The following is a 23,215-nucleotide window of genomic DNA, read 5'->3' as shown; positions in this document are numbered from 1 at the left end:
TACCAAGGCAGAAACGTAAAATATCTGGGGGGATTTTTAAGCCAAGGTTTTGCTTCGAGAGGTTTTATTTGTTAGTCTTCATTTAATCTAAAAATCCAGTTACCTAAACTATGGCCCCCACCCCAACCCAAGCTTTCTTATTAATCTAGGCTTACCTACTCAACCACCATGCAATACATGGATCCTTTCAAGATTTTATTCAAAAAGCTTCCTTCTACACAATCCATGTTGCATGAGCTTGCTCTTTAGCATTTATAAACATAAAAAAGCTTCAATTAGAAGAAAACCACCCCAGGCTGAGGAAACATAACTAGTGTTTTTTTTTTTTTTTTCAATTATTCCCCCAATGGCCTTTGAGGACTATTTCCTTATCCACTAATCTCATTTATTATGAAAACCCCTCAGGTGCTAATTTTAAGAGCGAACAAGAAAGTCAGGGTATGCAGCCAAATGAGGCTATATAAGAATGAGGGACAAGAATCTGATAACTATACATCATAAAGCACCAAGGTATTCTGTTTTAAGTACAAATAAAATCATTCTCTATAAGATGTCAAGCTCTGAGTCAACAAAATAAGCTTCGTGAAGGCAGTGACCATTACTTCTCATTACCATCTGTATCCTTGGCACCTGGCACGGTGCCCTGTCCACAGCAGATAGATGTCTCTGAATATACATTGACCAAGGAAATAAACAGCCTAAAATCAGGGTGAAGATGAGCTGCCACTACTTGGTTTCCAAAATAATAAACAAACTTCTCAACACAGGATGCATGAACTAAGGGGGAATAATTTGAACCGTTTAATATTTAATTTTGGGATGATCCAAAGCTCCTTAGACCTGAAAAGGTTTATAAATGCTTGGAGGGAAAATGAAAATGACAAAGGATTTATAGAAAACACAGACGTGGTAGAATCAAAAAAATAGGAATGCAAACATGCCAAGAAGCAATCGGATAGGTTGGGTGTATATGTGCATGTAGAGTGTGGACAGAAGAAAGAAAAGAAGGCAGGTTGCCACAGGATTCTAACAGAGTGTAAAGGAAGCCACTTCTTCAAGTCTTTATCTCAAAAATGCACCAGTCCAAACTTAGATGTGGTTCACACAAGGAAGAAAAATAGGACAATTCAAGCCCACATTTCCAGACTCAGTAGATCTGAGAGAAGAGCTCAAAGGAAGTGGCATTCTCTTTTTTTTTTTTCTCCAAATGATAAAAGCACAGGTGAGATTAGGAAGGAGGTAGAAAGAGAAGTATCCTGAGAAACCTGCAAATGGTTAAATTCCTTGGTATATCTGGAGGGAGGTTATAAGGCCTTTGAACTGCAAGGACAAGGCCACGTGACTGACAGACTACAAGATGATCAGTAGGCAGATGAACACATACACACTGCTTGTGGAGGGGAAACGACCTGGTGGAGGGGAAGTCTGCAACTTCGGGCCATAGCAAAGCAATGCACTTCCCAACAGCCCACATTCAGAAAACTTGAACCTAACAACATTAGGACCTTTTTTTTTGTACAGACATTTACATAAATATGGCTTTATAACAAAGACTTTGAATCATCATCACACCCCAATAATAGTGCAATCACCATATAAACTCGCATATGCTCACATTGTCGAAGAGTAGGCACTCATTAAATACATTGTTCTGGGGTACTGGTAATGACTGAAGAGAACAGTGTGCCATTTAAGTTTCTGTGTCCCATTACTAACATTTGGCACAACAAGGACTACAGCAGGTAGTAATAAAAGTTATCTAAAACTACTCAGATAAAAACAACCATCTACACTTATCACCAAGTGTTCTATAAACCATGTACTTCATGAGTTTAAATATAACCTCTTGGAGGTCTGCATGGGTCCCTCTGCAGGCATGCTGCTAATGGAGTTTAGGAAAATAGAGGCCACTTATATAGGGAGATGCAGCTCTCACGGTTGCGTGGTGACAGATCTTTATTGAGTAAAGCTTTGTCTTCTTTGTCTCTAGTTCGCTTAACAGTTTCTTTTCAGGTTCAAACAATAATGGGTGGAGAAAGAGACAGAAGGAAGGTGGGAAAGAGGGAGTGCCATCTTGCTGGCAGAAACACAAAGAACAAACGGAAAGAAATAATTCTTGATTCAAAAAGGTTCTCCAAGTATTTTTAGTTGGTGGTGTATCTGGCGGCCTCCTTCTCCCTTTCCCTCTTCTGGGGTTTCTCCCACCATGGGCTTGCGGACGAATCCTTCACCAGAATCTCCAGGCCTTTTTTTTTTTTTTTCTTTCAGCTAGAGAGAAGTAAAGAGACACTTACAGATGTGAGCGACTGAGATGGAGGCCGCCTCCCTGTAGCTTTGGGTCTGCTTGTGGTCGGGTGGCTGAGTTTCTCAGTCGATGATACCACAGAGTCAAAACCTTCTAGGTCTACAACAGAATGAAACAGGGTTTTTAAGAACAAAGATAAGAAGGAAAAGGGGGCTCGTGTAGGAAAAGTACCTCTTTCCCTTAATAAGCACCCTGTCGCTCTACATTACGCTTTATCTTTTCCAAAGGCCATTAATACCCTTGGGTCATTCAATAAAGGACTCAAATGGAATGCAATAACCATTTTCTCTCAGCTTAGCAAGCTTAGCATGCTAGCAAGCAAGAGAGAAACAGCTCTTGCCTTTTTCCCTTTGACAGTTACGTTCATAAATCTTGCAAAAGCTACAGAACAAGGATTAAAGGAGGACTCTTCTCTCTTTCACAAATCTAACCATTTTAGTAGACAGAACATTCTTGAAGTCTCAACACAAAACACAGTTACCACAATGTATAACAGATATGGAGATGTTAATGCTGGTTGCTGTTGATTGTGAAAAACGAGACATCAGAGCTGCCTCATCTGTTTGTACCTCAATAGTCAGGCCATCAGGTGTCACCCTGTTAGACTAAGATCCTAGGCAAGGGGACCAGCCTCGGATAACTCACTGAGTCTTACTCTATTCTGTTTTCAGAATCATCATTCAGTGTTGACATTATCTTCAGCAGTCATCCATCTGTCTAACCCATCCATTCATTCCATATTTATACACCTTCAAATCCCAGCACTAGGGCAGGCATAGGAAGGTGGAACTCTGTGAGTTCAAGACCAGCCTTGTTTACAAAGTGAGTTCAGGACAGCCAAGGCTACACAGAAAAACCCTGTCTTGTAAAAACAAAAACAGAAAACCAAACCGAAACAACAAACATCCGAAATATACCAGTTTAAAAAAAATAAGTTGTGGCCTCAAGCTCACAATATTCTGCCCTGAGCCTCTGTAGCACTGGGATTACTGACATGTACCATCACCCTGAATACCTGTTACTGAACAACTACTCTGAGCCACACAGGGCAAGAGCCGCCAAGATGACACCAGAAAATGTGCAGGGATGAGCATTGCCCTCACAGAGCTTATATCCTAGTTGACTGACAATCAGATGAACAGATCACACATGTCTGCATGTATCAGGAAGAAGGCTTCTGCGTTTACTTTTGCACTGTTAGTAAGTGACCGGGGCAAGGGCTTACCCTGTCCTATAGACTTCTGGGGTTTCCAAACCAAGTATGATGGAAATGAAAGGCTTAGAGGAATGAGTAGTGGGAAGGAACTGAGTACCATTGTTGCTGTGATGAGGGCAGCACCTTCAAGGACCATACAAAGAGAACTTATCAGCAGAGCTCTGAGGCCTGTCAGGAGCCCATCAGCATCTAGCACCTAAGAATAGCTCATAAAGGGTCTTACTTCTCCAGGTGACCCAGGAGGGCACAGATCCACATTACCAGGACGTACTTGTCCAGAGCTGGCTGACTGAGCTGGTCCCACTTAGAAGGCTTCCTTTTAAAATAATCTGATTATCCTAGCAGGTTCTTTCCAGGCTCTACCCCAGGATTTAACTCTATGAAGTATGTGTTGTCTGAAATAGAAATTCCCCATTACACAGTTGGATTGATGCGAAAAAAGCCATTATACGACATTAACTTACCAATTCATCTTTTTAAAATCAGTTTTCCTCCAGATACAAAAGTAATACACATTTCATGCATATATTTATGTGGAATTGTAACAAAAAAAGGAAAAAAAAGAAAGTCAATGATAATCTTACTGCATTGAGACAACCACTGTTAGTATTTCAGTATACTTTCCGTCAGGCTTTTTAAAAATAAGACATTATAATTCATGTTATATGTTATGTTGTACTGTGCTTAATCCACTTAACCTTGGATGTCATGTCTCTAAAAATTCTTCATATCTTATATAATCTTCGGTGGTACTGCAATTCATCATGTATTCTGTTCCCTATTGTTGGATAATTTGTCTTCAAATCATTCCCCCTCTTATTTGTTGCTATTATAGAAAAGTGGCACACAAACACCTCCAGCTTGTACGCTATGTGCAATGCTTTCAGCAGGTTAGTCAAGCAGATACTGGGCCGCTCTGGGAAAAAGGAAATGGGGCCTCAGACAGGGTGGTTTGCTGGGGGAGGGGGAGGAGAGAGAGGGGGCGGAGCTGGCTGGGGAGGGCAGAAGGCACAAGGAAGAGCAGAGGAAGCCTCAGGGAGAGGAGCACGGAAACAGATGCTGAGGAGCAGATGCCTAGCAGACAGCAAGGGGAGGGAGTTGAAGAGAAAGCTGTTGAAAGTTCCAAGGAACAAGTCATTGCCAAGGGTCTTGGCTGGGAGCTCCTAGGACTGAGCTGCCTGATGTATATTATCACCCTGTCCAGGAAACCAAAACAAGCTCTGGGGACAAAACCTGAGCAAGGTGAAGTGATTAAAGAACAATTAGTGACCAATTGACTCCAGTTCTCTGCCGAATAGTCAGAGCTGATTCCTATAGATAATTACTTTAACTGGGGTGTGGGGGATGTGAGGAGAGAGGAGATAGCAGAGAAGGGGGAGGGGATAGAGAAAAAAGGGGCAGAGAAAGGGAGAGATGAGAGGGAAAGAGACTGGGGGGTGGCACAGATACATGTGGAGGCCAGAGGCTGATGTTGGCTGTCTTACTCAATCACTCTCCACCCTATTTATTGAGACAGGATCTCTCACTAAACCTGGAGATCACAGATTCACCAAGGCTACCTGGCCAACTGAGACTCCTGATTCTACTTCCCATGCTGGGCTGTTCCAGGGGATTCTCTGGAAATACATACCCTGCCAAGGCAAGTCATCAGTAAAACGGGTCCTCCAGGACCTGGTGAAGGAGTGTTACCCTGACAGCAAACCTACAGAGGTGTTAAAGCCCTTGCCAAAAGCATTTGGTTACAAGCTCGAATAGGTGACAACTGATCAAACCAACACCCTTTCAGCAGGAAACAGGAGGGAGGTGAAACGATGCAGCAGGCAGAATGGAATAGGAGAAGGGTACCGGAAATAGGGGAGATGGGCCACCTTGTGTTCACTGTGGGATGGACTCAGCATGCGGAGACAGCTAAGTTCACACCAGCAAACGTGCTTCTATTGCACGTGCCTGAGGCCATGCGAGATAGCTCATGCTAGCGAAAGAAAAATTATTCCTTCTTAGATGGACAGGGTGCAGAGGGTCAACAGACCCTCACCCAAGATTCCAGCTATGCCCTCATGCACCTCCCAGCCCACTGTATGTAATTGTGCTGTAATAGCATATGACCTTATGGTCTCTGGAGGTGCTAGACTGTGTAGAGGGCAGAAAATGAATTGAGGAGGGGTTCCATCTACACAAATATAGAGGCTAAGATATTTTGGTGGCATGGTTTCTGTAGGGTCATCCATGCTCCTATAACTCCTCACCCATGCTTTCTAAGCCCAATCAACCCATTGGTCCCAAGTTGGACTTCAGAAAAATTGTCCTCTAGTCTGTCTTTGGTGCCCTATCTGTGGGAGGGCACATTTGTTCATAGTTCCCAGGGAAAAGTTCATCTAGCAGGCTCTAATGAATTCTGTTCTAGAATGGCTTGGAAGCATGGTATGCCTGCTGCCTACATCTGGACTGTGAGATGCAGGGAGGCAGGACCTTATTCTCAAAGCTTATCTCATTCCAAGGGGTTGGGGGGGACCTACTTGATATTCTGTTGAAGGAGAGGAGTGAATGAATGAGTGAACTACCTGAAGGAAAACTTCTACTCTGGGAGTATAGCTTCTCGAGGAAGCTCTTAGTGGGACACAGTGTGGCAACTGTAGGGCAGAAGGCAGTGTTGTGTGCCGTGGCAGCAGGGGAAGAGCTTGGCTGGCTCACTTAGCTCTATTGGCTGAGGTTTGTACTAAAAAGACCTAAGCGTATTGGAGCCTGGCCACACTCAGCAAGCAACTCCATGACAGATGGCCAAGAAGTCTGCCTCGTTTATGTCACTCATCAGTAAGGGGGGGGGGGGTCAGAGTCCCTCATGGGGAGCCACTTTTAGCCTCTTAATGCACATTGCAGCTAAGTTTAATTTTCTACAGTTTTAGCCTATGAAGAACATTCGTTTGAACAGTAACAGAAGTAAACTGCCACAAAGAAAGATACCCCAAAGATGAGGTTACTTGCTGCAAGGGGGAACCTCAGATTATCTAGCTATGTTGCCAAAGACTGAGAATTGCCACATACTTCTGCTTTCTGATATGGAAGGGGCACCCTCTTCAATATTGTCACGTGAATTTTCAGTGGCCCAAGGCATGCTCCTGACTGTGGCCTTGGTAGCTGTGATTAAGGAAGAATTTCCATGACTAACTCATTGTGGTGTGAAGAAAATGTCCCAATTTTCATGGTGGTTTTGAAGTGAATCAAGCTGAAACACGATATGTGCTTTCTCAGCCTAGCTGGGAAATTTTTCCTCCTAATGAAAAAGGTTTTAATGCCCATAAGCTAGTTCAAAATGATTAAGCTGGCTAGCACGGAGGTTGCTTTCTTTCTTTTTTTTTTTTTTTAAGTTTCATAAGGATAAGAGGCTCTTGGCTTTTGAGACAACTGGAAGAGGAACCCTCTGCGGACATAAGGGGGTGATTCATGTTGGACACGATGGAGTCAGCTTGGCAAGGGCTGAGCCTCTTCGTGGCACCAGGAACTGACCATTTTCCATGAACTCCAGTCATGCCCTATTTAGCTCAATTAGAACATGTAGCCTCGTTTTCCATGGATGAGAGGAATGGCCCCAGTGACCACAGATGACCTAAAGCACACGCACTGGAAAACAGGAAAAATAGTCAAAAGTTGGAGATAGGTCAAGCTGTCACTAACAGAGCTGTGCAGACGCTTATAAATGGGCTCCGTCTATTCACAGCTACTGGTTGCTCCATGCTTGAGAATGGAAGTCTGCTGAGGTTTGAATCAGCCACGTCACCATCCCCCGGTATCTCCAGAAGCCATCCTGGCTGCATACCCCCTAGTTACATTAAAGCTGCTGGAACATCTGGCCTGGAATCCTGGCAAATGTATCGTCTGCTGTAAGTCATATGCCATTCCACATATTACCACTAGCAAGAAATGAACAAAGGGCCTGAGAATTTCTGACTAACTAACTCTTTCTGTGTTGTGGAGGCTCAGTACCATGACTTGGCCCGTTTCAATAGGCCAGACTCTACCTCAAGGCCTCAGTTGACTGCTCTCTCACTCATATATGACAAGAGCCTCTCGGCATTCAGCAGCCTGTTATTGACATTCCATGTTGACTTATGGTGACTTTTATCTGTTTTCCCAGGCCTAACATCAGTCCTGGCTTGTGGTTGAGTGCTCAATAAATGGTTGTTTAACAGATTGACAAACAACCTTGCTAGCCTTGTTTTCCAGAGGATAAAAGAAAGAAGGAAGGGAAGAGAGGAAAGGGAAAGGGGAGGGGAAGGAGAAAAAGGAGAACAAGACTAAATTATTGAGCTTTGTGGGGTTCTTCTCCCATAAGGAGAGGTTACCTTTTTTCAATCACACAGGCGGCATTTTGTTTTCCTAAGCTATTAATGACAGGGATGTAAGAGTAAGGCTGGCCAAGCAAACTCCCTTCTTTTGTTTTTATAAGGCTTATATGGGAAAGCCCCAAGCCCACATGGATGCAGATGCTTTCTCTTCAATCAAACAACATCATACGACATGGCAGGAAGAAGAAAATCTCACCCCGCACGTCAGCCATTTGATGGCTGTAGTAAATCTGTGCAAATTACAAAGAGGGGCCCATTTTTAGAGCACAAATAAACACCTGTGGTGGCATCTGAGCCACCAATGGAAAAATGAGCAGTGGTTAGCGTCTGCATCTCCACAATCTACAAGGCTAGAACAGATTAGTTGTTGCTTGCATTTATAATCCAGATGTGAGGATCACACAGCACAGCTATCAAGGGGACATATTTGCCACTACCCCTCCAACTCACACAAACCAAGCCCATTTCATCCTCAGCCCAGGCATCCCTTCAGATAGGTATAGGCAAAATGAAAGCCAGAGTCTGTCTCTGACAGTCTGTGAGCCTACAGCCAGCAAGTAGAAGGCAGGAGCGTTTCAAGTCAAGTTAATGCTATATACAGTCTGATTGCTGAGTGACACCTCCTCTCTGCTTGCCCCCACATACATCTTCAGCTCAGTGGCTTCTGTGGACATCGCACACATTATGACAAAAGTCTGTCTGCTGTAAAAGACTACTTTGAATCTATGAGGGTGTGCCCCTCAATCTGTGCTGTCTAGGATGAAGAGGGTCTGTACTCACAGAAAAGACAGACCTTTCAGGCATCAGGCTGGATATAAACTAGGAATACCCTGTCTACGGGAGAGAAGGGATCGAAATACCTGCAGCAGAATTCTGGGTCTCTCTGCAAGTCCTACATGGCAAGTAGGCACTGTGACCTTTTTCCAAGCTCAGGGGTGGAAATGATTGAATACAGTAGTCATGTGTCAATTCTCAAAAAAGAAAAAAAAAAAAAAACAAGTATCAGCTTAAAAACAACAATCAAAAACTAATCACAAATAGATGGGCTGTCAAAGCCAGGAATGCCCTGTCCGGGGTACAGAGATGGAGTGAGTCCCTGGTTTCTCATGTGAGCCAGCAACAGGGAAGACCTGCAAGCAGAGCCAGTTAGTTAACAGCCCTCCTTTTAAAGGACACTGGTCCATTTCCTGTAGGACTCAAAGACGGCTTTTGAAACGAAGGCTGGTGGTCAGGCTGACCTGGTTTACTCCACGATATCTCTATGCTATGAGCTGGAAGGGGAGGCACTTAGGGAAGGCTCTGAGTGCTGCGAGGGGAGGGCCAGGCCTAGATGCTCTTTTGAATTAAACACATCTTCAGAAGCACCAGGAAGCAATGAAAACACTTAAGAGGACAGTGTGGGTTAAGGGGCAAGCTAGCATAAGTATGCAGTACAGCTTTTTTTGCTTTATATAATAAAAAGTCTGACCCTTAGACCAACCTCTTTTTTGGGGGTGGGGTGGGGCACACATTTGAGAAATGCAGAATGCTTTTCAAATACCCATGATGGCAATTTATGTTTGATCATGACTTGTGTCCCTGAATGGTAGCCAGAGTGGCATGCATGTATATATAAGCATCAGCCCACACTGTCCAAAATAATATTTAACTGAGTGAAACCCACAACTGCACCTGCCATTCTCTGGCTTTGGCAATACCAAGCATAACCTTGGTCCCAAAGGCCATCTGAAGGTCACGGCTGAGGTATCAGTATGAGCAAGTTGTGCCTTTCAGATGGAAGTTCTCATGTCCCAGGGGAGCTGGGAGGTGTACTTCGGTGTTCACACCCAACTTTCAGCCAGGAGACTACATAGAAGCCTCCAAATGTCAGTCATGGAGTTCTCTACGGCCAGACACTATATCCCATGGAACTGGGGAAATTACTTGTTGACCTGAAATGCTGCAAGGGTTAACAACTGGCTCTGTAGTTCTGAAAGAATCTTAATGTGAATTTTTATAATAGAAAGTTTTTAGTAGAAAGAGGATGGAAAGTCCAAGAGTCCAAAGCCAGATGATCTAAGTCTTTTCTCAGAATCTGCCTACAAAAGCCTTAAAAATGATTTCTTATAAAAAAAGGAAGAAATTTCAAAAATGAGGCAAGAATTTAATCACTTGTTCACCAAAGATACAAAATAGAACTGTTAATGGTCACTATTAAGCTGCTTTATGTATATCTTATATAATTTTACTCTAGTAATCTAGACTCTAGTACTGATCATTTTCATGTCTGTTTTATTGAATAATTTAGATATTAGCTAGTAAATCAACAGACAATAATCTAAAAAACAGTATTTGCTCTCTATGTAAAAACAAGGCTTAACTTGTATTATTTTTTCTAGGGTAAATAACATGTCACAAGCCTGAGAGACAGCCCACATGAGCTCTCTCTCTCTCTCCATTTGTCCCTTCTCCCTTTCTCAGTCTTCCTCTCTCCCTTTCCTGATAACCACATCACTGCTTGATGTTTACATTCGTTATCTCCAATAGATCTATTTGCTTTTCTGGGTATACAATCACCGGTTTCCAAGAGCTCTGAAATTGCTTTCAAAACAGATTTTATGGAGATTCTCGGGAAAATTAGGAAATTCCAAGAAATGCAAGGCTACATTTGAGGTGTGTGTGTATGGAGGGGAGGGGCTGCAGCCTTTGTCCAGCTGTTCACCAATGAGATGCTTGAGCTGACCTCTGTGATAACGATATGTGAGATTGGGTCACTCCTGGCTGTTTATGTGGCTGTCTTATACACTGTAAAGATATTCATTGGTATTCCTGGCCTTTACTCCCTACAAGTCAGTAACATTTTCATTCCTGTGGCACAACAAACAAAACTGTCTCCAGACATCACCACCACATGTCCATTGGGGAGGAGAGTCGCAATCAGTTTGCTTGGAAGTTTGGGCTCCCAGCTTCAGGAGAATGGGGTTCAACTTCAACTCCGATCCTTCCTAGCCAGCTGGTAAACTTGACCAAAATACCTCTGGCCATCTTGATTCACTATTTCTTTTCTCTAAAACTACACATCACCCCAGTCTTCCCTCAGGGATGTTGATGAGAAAAAGATTTAAGACGTGTTGTAGACACCTGGCATCTGCTGGTGCCTTCTCTCCTCCTCCTTGCTTGCTCCCACTGTGCTAATTTCAACATTCAGAAACAGGGATCCTGGTAGAAGGGACAGCAAGAAATGAAGGGTCTGCCCTCCACCCGTACTGGAGGCAGGGTGGTGGCATGAAGAAACAACCAGAAGTTTAAGTGGACTTGGACAGAATGGAACCAAAGCAACTGTGAAGGAATGAGAAGTCCCTCTAAGTCAATTAGTTAAAACTAGGTGGTATCGTGCACACGCTGCTTCCCGTCTGAAGGCCCGTTGCTATGTGCTTCAGAAAGAAAAGAACTGAGAATCTCTTGATTGTATTGAAGTGCAACAATAAATCTCACCATGTGGCGGGAGCTACAATATAAGGACTAATACAAGTAAATGTTATGGCACTTAACTTCATGGCCTATAATCTCCCATTCAATCAGAACAGAGATTCTTCTATCACCAAGAGAGAACTGGACAATTGAATTTTCATTTCTATTCATGCACAGGCCCTTGTTGGACCTCTTCCATATTTTCTATTATTCTACTTGAAAAATGGCTGCATAGTTTGATACAAACAATATCTCAATCTGACATCAATGGCTTAGTTTCGGACCAGTTGATTTCATTCTAAATTATCGTTGGCTGACAGATGCTGAGAGCTGCCCACACAAGATCTGCAAAGGCCATGTTCTCTAATGTAATATTATAATAATTTTAAATTACAGCTTTATTAAGGGGAAACACAGATTTATTTATAGCGAACACTGATGGTTTCTGATGATGTTCAGGGCTGCATTATGCTATTAACTGTAGCCCATATTCGGACAGCTTCAATTGTCTGAATCACTAGTAAAAAACACTGTGGTACAAAAAATGTCCTCCTTGGTTCAAGGCAATGGAATCCTACAAAATCAGCCCCAGGAGAGCCACCTCCTCTGCACTGTCCTTTTCTCCTTGACCAATCCACCTACAAAGGGCATTTCTGCCTTTGGGTTTAAAGACATTCGGCTTAAAAATCTGCTTCTCTACTAAAATCTGTGCACCTAGAAAAACTAACCAAGAAGGAGGACTCTGGATAAATGCTCAAACCCCATTCATAAAAGCAAAGAGGATGGACATCAGAACAAGAGAAAACAGGGAACAGGACAGGAGCCTGCCACAGAGGACCTCTGAAAGGCTCTACCCTGCAGGGTATTGAGGCAGATAGTGAGACTCATAGCCAAACTCTGGGCAGAGTACAGGGAATCTTATAAAAGAAGTGAGAGATAGTAAGACCTGGAGAGGACAGGAGCTCCATAAGGAGAGCAACAGAACCAAAAAATCTGGGTATGGGCATCTTTTCTGAGACTGATACTCCAACCAAGTACCATGCATGGAGATAACCTAGAACCCCTAACAGATGTTGCCCATGGCAGTTCAGTGTCCAAGTGGGTTCCCTAGTAAAGGGAACAGGGACTATCTCTGACATGAACTCAGTGGCTGGCTCTTTGATCACCTCCCCCTGAGGGGAGAGCAGCCTTACCAGGCCACAGAGGAAGACAATGCAGCCAGTCCTGATGAGACCTGATAGACTAGGATCAGAGGGAAGGAGAGGAAGAACTCCCCTATCAGTGGACTTGGGGAGGGGCATGCATGGAGAAGGGAGAGGGAAGGTGGGACTGGGAGGGGAGAAGGGAGGGGGCCATGGGGGGATACAAAGTGAATAAAGTGTAATTAATAAAAATTAAAATAAAAAATGGAAAAAAAGTTTTCAAAAAAAAATCTGCTTCTCCCTTGGCTTCTGTAAAGTTGCAAGATCCTTTTTTTTCCAACTAGAATATAAATTTTGTGGGAGTACAGTCTTCGCGCCTAGGTGCCTCTCACCCATTCTCAATCTCTTCGTGGTGTGTCAGGGTAGCACATGTGTGTGCTGTGTACGCGCACACATGCATACATGTATGAGTGGTTAGGTGGGTGCACACACTGCATGACATGGTACACATATGTATGTCAGAGGACAACCTTGGACAGCGGTCCTCACCTTCTACTTGGTTTGAGGCAGGGTCTCTTATAGGTCTCCACTGTGTACACAACAGCAGGTTCAGCTTCAGAGGATTTGCCTGTGTCACCTCCCATCTTGCTGGTAGAGCACTGGGATTACGGATGCTTGCTACTATATCTTTTAAGTGGGTGAACTCAAGTCTTCTCTACTCGAAGACATTTCTCCAGCCACCCTTTAATTTTTTTTTTTAAGATTTATTTATTTATTATGTATACCGTGTTCTGCCTGCATGTGTGCCTGATTGCCAGAAGGGGGCACCAGCTCTCATTGTAGATGGTTGTGAGCTAGCATGTGGTTGCTGAGAATTGAACTCAGGACCTCTGGAAGAGCAGACAGTGCTCTTAACCACTGAGTATCTTTCCAGCACCCCCCTTTAATTTTTAAATCTTCTTTCTTTGTGATAAATTTAATTTACACTTTATCTTCCTAGTCCAAAAGACACCTCAAAGCGAACAATATTAATGTAAACATTTCTATCTTTTTGCAGTCCCCTAGGTGTTCTGACATAATTCTGGAAGACAAGGTGAGAAAGTCAATTGAGATTAACACTAAGTAAGGGAAGCCACCCAGGCCAGAAGCAACAGCTCTATCACTCAATTTCAAGCTTGTAGCCACCAATCCTACATTCTCCTCCCCGGCAGTGCTTTTGAGAAACTCAACATCTACTTCTAATCCCTGCCAGTCTCTGAATCTTTGAACCTCCACTTTCAGACTCCATCACTTACATAGGGCATCTGAAAAAAAAAATCTCTAAGTCAATTTGCTTAACTAAACCCATCCAACTTGACATCTAGCTTTCTTTTATCTGACTGGTCCCATAAAGCTCTTCAGCATTTAGTATACTAATTTTGAAGTTGGATATATCACTTTAATGTTACCATTAATGGCTTCCACTCTCTCTAGAGTAAATTACGAATCCACCCTCCCCTTAAGCTCAATTTGATACCTACTTATATTTCCAAGTCAATTCCTCTATCAGCACCAACATTCTACTACAGCCAGGCTGATCTATCTATATCAAGCTTTTAGCACTTCCCCACATGATTTCCCTGCCTGCCCCCACCTCTGCCTAAGCAAACCCACAATACAGCTAAGTCTGTGCTCTTTTGTGGAGCTTGTCCCAGCACTATGGCACTTAGGAGCATCCTGATCAGTATTAAGTTCTATCCCTCAGTTGTCACTTACTTACACCTCCATGGTTATCTAATTTTTTAGCCAGTATCTTATAGATCCACAGAAGCAGACATTCATGTGAGGGTGTTTGGGTCAAAGATAGTCTAGTACTTCCTGGTTGATGACCTAGCTGCCTATCAGCATTTCTTGAAATTCAAATAGTCTACACTTTAGGTTGTCAAGCTGTGCAATGATCGTCTCCAGGGATTAATGTCTTCTTGGAAAAATGAAGGAAAAACCCTCAGCACCATCCCTCTAGGTTTCCAAATACATCTGGGACTTAGTTTCTACAATAGGAACAGCAGTTGGAGAAATTCTTCTCCCATCCATGACACCAACATTTCCAAATTAGTTGGTCAGACTAGAGAGCATGCTGGTCATCCTTTGGCAATGGCCATCCTAGACAACTCCAGACCCAGAGAAAGCAAAGGTCAAAGGCCAGTGCTCTTAGAAAAGCAAGAGAGATGGCGCTGTGTATTCCAGAGACAGAAAAACACCTTCTCTTCCTGTGTCAGGTCCCACACAAGACCTTTACCACTATTCCACCAATTAGTTGCTCTGGCTGAAAATACAGGCTGAATACCCAACCACAGTGTGAAAACCATAACTTAATCTAGCTTTGAAATCACATATTCACTTCACTTCTCTTTCCTGCTCTTTCACCCAATCAAAACCTATAGCTGGTAAGTTTTAACTGTTGGGTTTATGCTTTGTGACAGATTCTCAAAGGCTGCACGAGGATATAAACCAGCTTCTGGAAGCAACACATATATTTCTGGTATTTTCAGTCACAACCAAGCATCCTACACACAAGGCCTCCCAAGGTCAGGCCAGAGACTTCAGGTCAGCAGCTTGAAAAGGTGTGATTCTCTTAGCAGATTCAGGGAAAAAGTCTCCAGTCTTAGGAGTCACATCAGGCAGGCCAGAAGGCTGCTCATGTCAGGCATTCTGTTGCTCTTGTAAAGCCTGCCAACTGTTGGGCATTTGTTTCTAAATTAAGTGGCCAACACAGATGATCCTGGATATCTATCTTCTATGTTAAATCAATCTCACTAATAACTGTCAGATGTTGGGAGGGGGCAGATTGGAAGAAGGTGGGCGTGGTTAGAAATGAACAACCCAACCTGACATGGTGTCACATGCCTGTAATATGAGGATTTGGGAAGTGAAGGCAGGAGTATTGTGAGTTTGGTGTGATAATAGTATAAATTTTAATATATCATTATTTTATTATAATAAATTCTAGGCTATGCCAGTGTGATAGTTAGCTTTAATTGTTAACTTGACAAAATCTAGAATTTCCTGGGAGAGTATCTCATTGAGGGATTGTTTAGATCAGGTTGTCTAGTGGGCATGTCTATGTTGCATTATCTTGATTATATTAATTGAGGAGACAAAACCCACTCACTGTTGGTGGTATATATCCCTAGGCAGGAGATCCTGAACTGTACTATAGTCAAGAACACAAGCTGAGTGGAAGTACAGATGCATTTATTGTCTCTGCTTTTGATAATGGATATAATTAGCTTCTTCAAGTTCCTTGCTGCCCTGACTTCCCCACAGTGATGAACTGTATGTTGCCTGGCATTGTGACCTAAAAATAAGCCCTTCTCTCCTAAGTTGCTTTTTTGCCAGGGCATTTTATCATAGTAACTGGAAAGGAAAATAGGACAGCAGGGCTATGTAAAGGGACCCAGCCTAAAAAGCAAAGCAAAGCAAAACAAAACAAAACAAAAGAAAAAGAAAAAGAAAAAGAAAAAGAAAAAGAAAAAGAAAAAAGAAGTATACAACATGAGTAATCCTGGTAGTGACAGAGATATTATGAATCTTGACACAAAATAAAATTACAGAGAGACATATGTATATATATATATACATATGTGTGTGTGTATATATATATATATACACACACACACATACCAGTAGAACTGGACAAATGTGAACAAGACTAGTGAGTTGCAACACATCAATGTCAATATAGCACTATAATTTGATAGATGGGATGTGCAGGAGGAAAATATATATTTAGACATTTAGAAATGTCTAAGATCTGTCTGGGAATCTATACTGAGCTCATAACCAAACATTAATTAAAATAAGGGCAATTTCAAAACATATCCCTCTAAAACAGAGTGCAGGAGAATGCTACCTTCTGACACAGGTGATGGTGCATGCCTTTAATCCCAGAAGTTGGGAGGCAGAGGTAGGCAGATCTCTGAGTTTGAGGCCATCCTGGTCTACAAAGTGAGTTCCAGGACAGCCACAGATACGGAGACACCCTATTTCAAAAAACAAACAGAAAAGACACGACACTTGAAAAAGAGCTGGACTTGAGACTTAGCATCTTTTTTATATTATTTTTTCTTTTTAATTTATTTTTTATTTATTAGAATTTATTTGCTTTGTATCCTGATCATCTCCTTAGATGCTGAAAAAGCATTTGATAAAATCCAACACTTCTTCATGTTTAAAGTATTGGAGAGATCAGGGATACAAAACACTTACCTAAACATAGTAAAGACAACATACAGCAAGCCTATAGCCAACATCAAACTCAATGGGGAGGAATTTAAATCAGTCCCACTGAAATTAGGGACAAGGCAAGGCTGCCCACTGTCCCCATATCTCTTGAACACAGTTCTTGAAGTCCTTGCTAGAGCAATAAGACAATTAAAGGAGATCAAGGGGATTCAAATCAGAAAGGAAGAAGTCAAAGTATGGCTACTTGCAGCTGATACTGATCTTTGCAGAGACTTAGCATCCTAAACAGGTTGTTAAGCAGAACACACTACCAGTCACCTCACGTCCATCCAGATATACCCTCAAAGTACCTTCAACTTTTGTTTACTCAGAGCGACCTTAGCCCCTATCCCATTATCACACAGTGCTGGTTTGACCTTGGGAAAGCAAGTCCCTTGCAGCTCCTGCTAAGTGGTAATTACCATACACAAAAAGATCACTTTAACCTAAAGTCAAAGTACTTAGAGCCACTTTTAGAGTGAACCCTGACATTTTGCATTTGCACCCTTTCTAGGCTAGAAAACATGAACTAAGTAAGTGCCTCTGCCTACTTGTACAAAAATGTTTATTCATCATTGGTCTTCATTAGAACTTATAAGGAATTTTGCTAAGGCCAAGGAGGCTAAAACCCCAGGAACTTTGTTTTCAGGTAGAAATTTCCATCACTTACTTTCTTTGTTAAATTGTGACACCTAAAACCCAGCAGAGGCTGAGAGCCTAGCACTGTAGTGGTTGGGATAGAGCCTATCACATTGCTTGAAGAGGCAAGACAGGCCCTGCAGTTCTTTTCTAACAACGCAAAGAGAAACAGAACAATGGCTTCACTCACCGATGTCATTGCTTCGGTCTGAGAGGTCCTTATCCAGGATGCCAGAGAGTGTGCTGCCCACCAAATCAATCTTTGGACTGTCACCCCTACATTAAAAACACAAGTCCAGACATTTAGTAATCAGCGAGTGTCCTTGTCATTCTGTCCAGTTTCTTGCTGCGCACACATTAAGGACAGTGCTGTGTGTGGTGCTAATGGCACTGTTACCTGTAAAGGGAGCCAAAGGGAGACAGTGAGAACCAAGGAGCTGTCCAACCACATGGACTGTGGTATAAACTGGCCAGCAGACTGGATGTCCCTCTGTTCTGTACATATTTTCTATGATGGCTATTTTAATAATGATCCTTTGCCAATGCACTTCTAGCCACAAAACCTGCCCGCTGTCTCCACAGGATGCAGCATAGGCCTGTTCCTGCCCCATGGCCAAATAAGCACTGGCAAGCTGGCAGCTTCCCTTTTAAGGAACACAGAATTAAGCCAATGTTTCTTGTCAAAGGTCAGCTACTTTTAACCTTGAGAAAAACGGTTCTCTGCCCGGGCCTGAGGCATCAGCCAGGCTGTTGACAGGCACAAGGTGTCAAGTTGAAATCTGGCAGCTTGAAGGTTGGCACTGAAGCACAAGTCTATAAAATTAGATAGCTTCTGGGTGGTCACGCCCCACCCCAACTCTATGCCCATTATTACCTGAGTGACTTCTCTCACAATCTGGGCTGGAAGAAGCCCATATATAAATAATATGGGGATAAGTCTCTAGAATAAGGAAAGAAATAGTTTCTTTGTACACTAGCCTGAGATGTCTCTGCACTTCCCCCACAAAGGGGAGCTCTCTGACCCTGTTAAGGAGATGAGTCCTAAAAAAGGTTATCCAAGGACTGATCCTCAACATGAAATGAGAGAGCTGATGGGTAAAAGATGGGTAAAGGCCATTTGTAATGGAATCCTAGTAACCTGAGTTCAATCCCTGGAAACTACATAAAGGTAAAAGAAAAGATCAACTCCATCAAGTTGTCTGTTGACCTCCATATACCCACACACAAATAAATATTTTTAATATAATTTTTATTTATTACAATTTATTCACTTTGTTTCCCAGATGTAGCCCCACCCTTATCCATTCCCAATCCTGCCCTCCCTCCCTCTCTCATCTCCTGCCATGCCCCCTCTCCAGTCCATTGATAATGGAAATCCTTTTCCCCTTCCTTCTGACCCGAGCCTATCAGATCTCATCAGGACTGTCTTTCATAGTCTTCCTCTGTGGCCTGGTCAGGCTGCTCCCCCTCAGGGGGATGTGATCAAAGAGCCAGCCTCATGTCAGAGGCGGCCCTTACTCCCCTTAACTAGGGAGCCCACCAAATAAATATTTTTAAAAGAACAAAAATTAACATCGATCTCAAAGAAATAGATAAGTGAACAGTGAGTACCAAACACTGAGGAAGGTTTAGAGAAAAGAGAATTGGGAAGATAATAAATCATCACAGATGGACATAGGAATAACTTCCTAATGACTAGAAACTGTGGTTGACAGCAATTAATTAAATATTTCAAAACAGGTAATAGGGCTTTGAATATTCCCAGTATAAATAAATAATTCCCATCCGAGATGGCAGATATGCCAATTATCCTCATAGGATCAACATACGCTATATTTTTGTACTGAAATACCATTAACTATTGTCCCATTAAAAATAATTTAAAAATTGTGCTTGGCATACAGTGCTGTAGAAGAGTTCTTGCTTAGCACATGCAATGCTGTGAATTCAATGGACAGTACTGCAAGAAATAAATCAAGGTGTCTTTTTAAAAAGAAATGAGGGGACTGGAGAGATGGTTAAGAGACTGTATTGCTCTTTGCAGAGGACCTGAGTTCAGTTCTGAGCATCCATGCTGGGTAGGTAAATTCTGACATCCTCTCCTGGCCTCACCAGCATCTACACTCGTATGTGTGGGCACACATATACTTGTGTGGGGGCACACATATGCTTGTGTGCAGGCACACAGTTAAAACCTACGTTTAAAATAAAATGAATTCAAATACTTGGGGGGGGGGAATTACATGCTAAACACAGATTTTTTTTTCTTATCAGCATTCCTTAAAGAATACAATATAATACCATAGCATGAGGTGTACACTGAAGCATTATTATTATAAGTAAAAAAGGCCAAAGGATAGGGGAGCAAAGGAAACTTAAATATAAATATTTTATCAGTCTATTTGAAGGAATTGATCACACTTGGATTTGGGGATCCTGGAAGGGAGGCTTCTGCAAACTATCAAAATGCAAAGTGGCCTCACATTCTGGTAGGTAGCTGAGGAGTACACGAGAGGACCTCTTGAGGAGGAGGAGGAGGAGGAGGAGGAGGAGGTTTGCTTCTGAATTAATCATATGTCCCTCAAAACTTGGCTACCTTAGAACATGTCCTTTCGTGATGGATCTTGGCTATAGTCAGTCTTGTAGCTGTCGCAGACTTCTTTGAGTTAATGCTGGAAGTCTCGTATTGGATGAGGGCCTGTCTCAAGGGACTGGAGATAACTTCTATTGCCCATCATTATGCTCAGGATATGTTGCTACTGTTCTACTTTTATTTCCCTGTTATTGTATGACTCAACCATTTTATTCTTTTATATGTATTTGGTTTTCTTTTGGATATAGTTTTTTTAGCCTTTTAGTTGATTTTACATATTTGTGTGCATTCGAGTGGGGGTATGCATGTGTGTTCTACATGCATGTGTGTACATGTGCCTTTGGAGGTTGATATTGGGTGTCTTCCTTGATCACTCCCCATTCATTCATTCATTCATCATTCATTCATTCATTCATTCATTTGGAGACAGGGTCTCACTATGTAGCCTTGGATGGCCTCAAATTGACAGAGATGTGCTTGTCTCTGCCTCCTGAATGCTAGGATTAAAGGCATGTACCAGCATGCCCAGCACCTCACACTGAACCTGGAGGTCATTAATTTATCTAAACTGATAAGCCAATGAGCTCCAGGGATCCACCTGTTTCTGTCTCCTTAACACTGGGGTTACAGATACATACAGCAGTGCTCAGGTTTTGCATAAGTGCTGTGGATCTGAACTCAGGCCCTCTTGCTTACATAGCACTTTACTGAACGAACAATCACCTCAGCCTTTTAGCCTTTTCTTTTTTAAATTACTCTTACAGAAAGGTATAACATATTATCATACTATTACTAATCAAAACCAGTAACAATTAAGGTATATGATTGTAGGTATATAGGTATATTCCTTATGATTTAAAATTGTCTTATTAAAATTTTCATATAACATATTCTTTCCCCGTCCCCAACTCCTCTCATGCCCTCCTTCCCTACCCAACAAACGTCACAAACAAACAAACAAACAATCAAAACTATCTTTTTTTAGGACTATAGATTTTTGTATGTTTCTCCTATATTATAAGTCTAGTATCCACTTATAAGTGAATATATCCCATATGTGTCTTTCTCATTCTGGGATACCTCACTCAGGATGATCTTTTCTAGGTCCCACCATTTGCCTGCAAATTTCATGATTTCCTTGTTTTAAATTACTGAATAGCATTTCATTATGTAAATGTACCATACTTTCTGTATCCATTCCTCGGCTGAGTGACATCTAGGTTGTTTTCAGATTCTGGCTATTACAAATAAAGCTGCTATGAACATAGTTAAGCAAATGTTCTTATTGAATGGTAAAGCATCGTTTGGGTATATGCCTAGGAGTGGTATAGCTGGATCTTGAGGTAGCACTATTCTTAATTTTCTTAGAAAGCACCAGATTGATTTCCAAAGTGGTTATACAAGGTTACATTCTCACCAGTAAAGATGCTTAATACTCATTTAGAAGGGCAAACAGGATAGACATTGTAAGTAAGAGAAGACAAGAACAGGAGCCTTCCACAGAGGCTCTCTAAAAGACTCTACCCACCAGAGTATCAAAGGAGATACTGAGACTCATAGCCAAACATTGGGCAGAGTATCGGTATCCTTATGAAAGAAGAGGGAGATGGAAAGATCTGGAGGGGACAGGGACTCCATAAGGAGAACAACAGAGCCAAAAAACCTGGGCCCAGGGTGTGTGGGTGGGGGGGGGGGGCTGCAGGGACTGATACTCCAACCAAGGACCATGCATGGAGAGGACTTAGAACCCCTGTTCAAAGGAAGCCCATAGGCAGCTCAGTTTCCAAGTTGTTTCCCTAGTAAGGGGTACAGGGGCTGTCTCTGACATGATCTCAGTGGCCTGCTCTTTGATCACCTCCCCTGGGGGGTTCAGCCTTGCCAGGCCACAGAGGAAGATGAAGCAGCCAGCCTTGATGAGACCTGATAGGCTAGGGTCAGATAGAAGGAGAGGAGATGCTCTCCTATCAGGGGCCTAGGGAAAGGGCATAGGAGGAGAAGAGGGAAGGTGGGTAAGTAAGACTGTGAGGAGATGAGGGAGGGGGCTGCAGAGGAGATACAAAGTGAATAAATTTAATTAATTATGTCTTTAAAACTTTATTTTTAAGTTAGAGAATTGGAAAAACATGATCAAACTATATGAACAAGTTTAATAAAGTGCAAATAGACATTTTTTAGAGGTAAACAGTGTTTTGTTTATAAGGTGCAATGCGATGGATGTTTTGATACATGTATCCATCACAGGCTGATCAAATAAGATTAGTTAGCTTATCTATCAGCTCAAATAGTTATCTCTTTGTGGTAAAAATACCTAATCATCCTTTCTTTTAGTTGCTTTGATTACAATTACCATGTTGTGTGGCAAATTACCAAGAATTACTCCCCTTACTTAACTAAAGTTTGTCCCTTTGACCAATATCTCCCCTGCCCACAATGCCCTCTATCAGTTGCTGATAACCATCATTTTACTCCTAGGAATATGACTCTTTTAGATTCCACAGGAAAGTGAGATTATACAATGTTTTCTCTGTGTTCCCAGCTTATGTCACCTGCCATACCATGATATTAACTATTTTAAGTTAAAACTAAAATTAAGGTTTTAGAGTAGGGTATAGAGTTTAAGTATTCATATGTTTGGAACCAAGTTCTGAGCCATAGTTTGGACTGTGCGAAAGAAATAGTCTGTAAACAATGGGTTCCACAAATTGTTGTGTTGTTTACAATGAAGCGAAAGTGAAGAAAAAATAACCAATGGGATATTTTTTTATATCTAAGGAAACATTTGACTAAACCGTGACACTTGATGGGCTTGTATGAGCCATTTCAATGGCACTTATAAACAGGTTTATTCTGACAAGAATGAATGCTTATATGACACTGTTAGAGAACAAAGCCAGGTTAACAGTGACACACAGAGACACATGCACACACCCACACACCTCCCTTATGTGTAAGGAAGAGACATTCTTTTTAAGAGTAGAAGACTATGTATGCTAGTTATTCCTGGGAACTCTGAGGAGTAATTTTCATTACCTAGCTCAGTGGCAAAAGCTAAAAATAAAAAAAGAAACACCTGTGAAATCCAGGAGCACTGGCTAAAATTTTCTGAAATGGGAATGTATTATACATTTGTACAATAGATGCATTTCCCCAGGTTATATAGTTTTATTATTTTCTATACGATAGCACTTGTTTATGATTGACAAAAATCAAGCTGAATCATACACAGGAAAAAGATGGGCAATAATTTTTTAAAAATGTGAATAA

General features: G+C 42.0%; 1 protein-coding gene across 7 annotated transcripts in view; it reads right to left on the bottom strand.

The window, feature by feature from the left end:
- The window catches only part of Sh3kbp1 (SH3 domain containing kinase binding protein 1), a 361,003-nt gene that overhangs the window by 12,888 nt on the left and 324,900 nt on the right, over nucleotides 1-23,215 (bottom strand). For all 7 annotated transcript variants that reach the window (XM_055615757.1, XM_055615760.1, XM_055615759.1 and 4 more), the window contains 2 exons: nucleotides 17,549-17,634; nucleotides 2,295-2,404 (listed from right to left, as the gene is read on the bottom strand). In XM_055615757.1, coding sequence (XP_055471732.1) covers nucleotides 2,295-2,404; nucleotides 17,549-17,634 — 196 coding nt within the window. The remainder of the gene's footprint in view (nucleotides 1-2,294; nucleotides 2,405-17,548; nucleotides 17,635-23,215) is intronic.

The sequence above is a fragment of the Psammomys obesus genome, unplaced genomic scaffold, assembly GCF_907164565.1.
Source record: "Psammomys obesus unplaced genomic scaffold, mPsaObe1.curated_primary_1811, whole genome shotgun sequence".
Classification (NCBI taxonomy): domain Eukaryota; kingdom Metazoa; phylum Chordata; class Mammalia; order Rodentia; family Muridae; genus Psammomys; species Psammomys obesus.
Note: the sequence above shows the minus strand (reverse complement) of the source record. Positions and strands in the feature narration are given on the sequence as shown.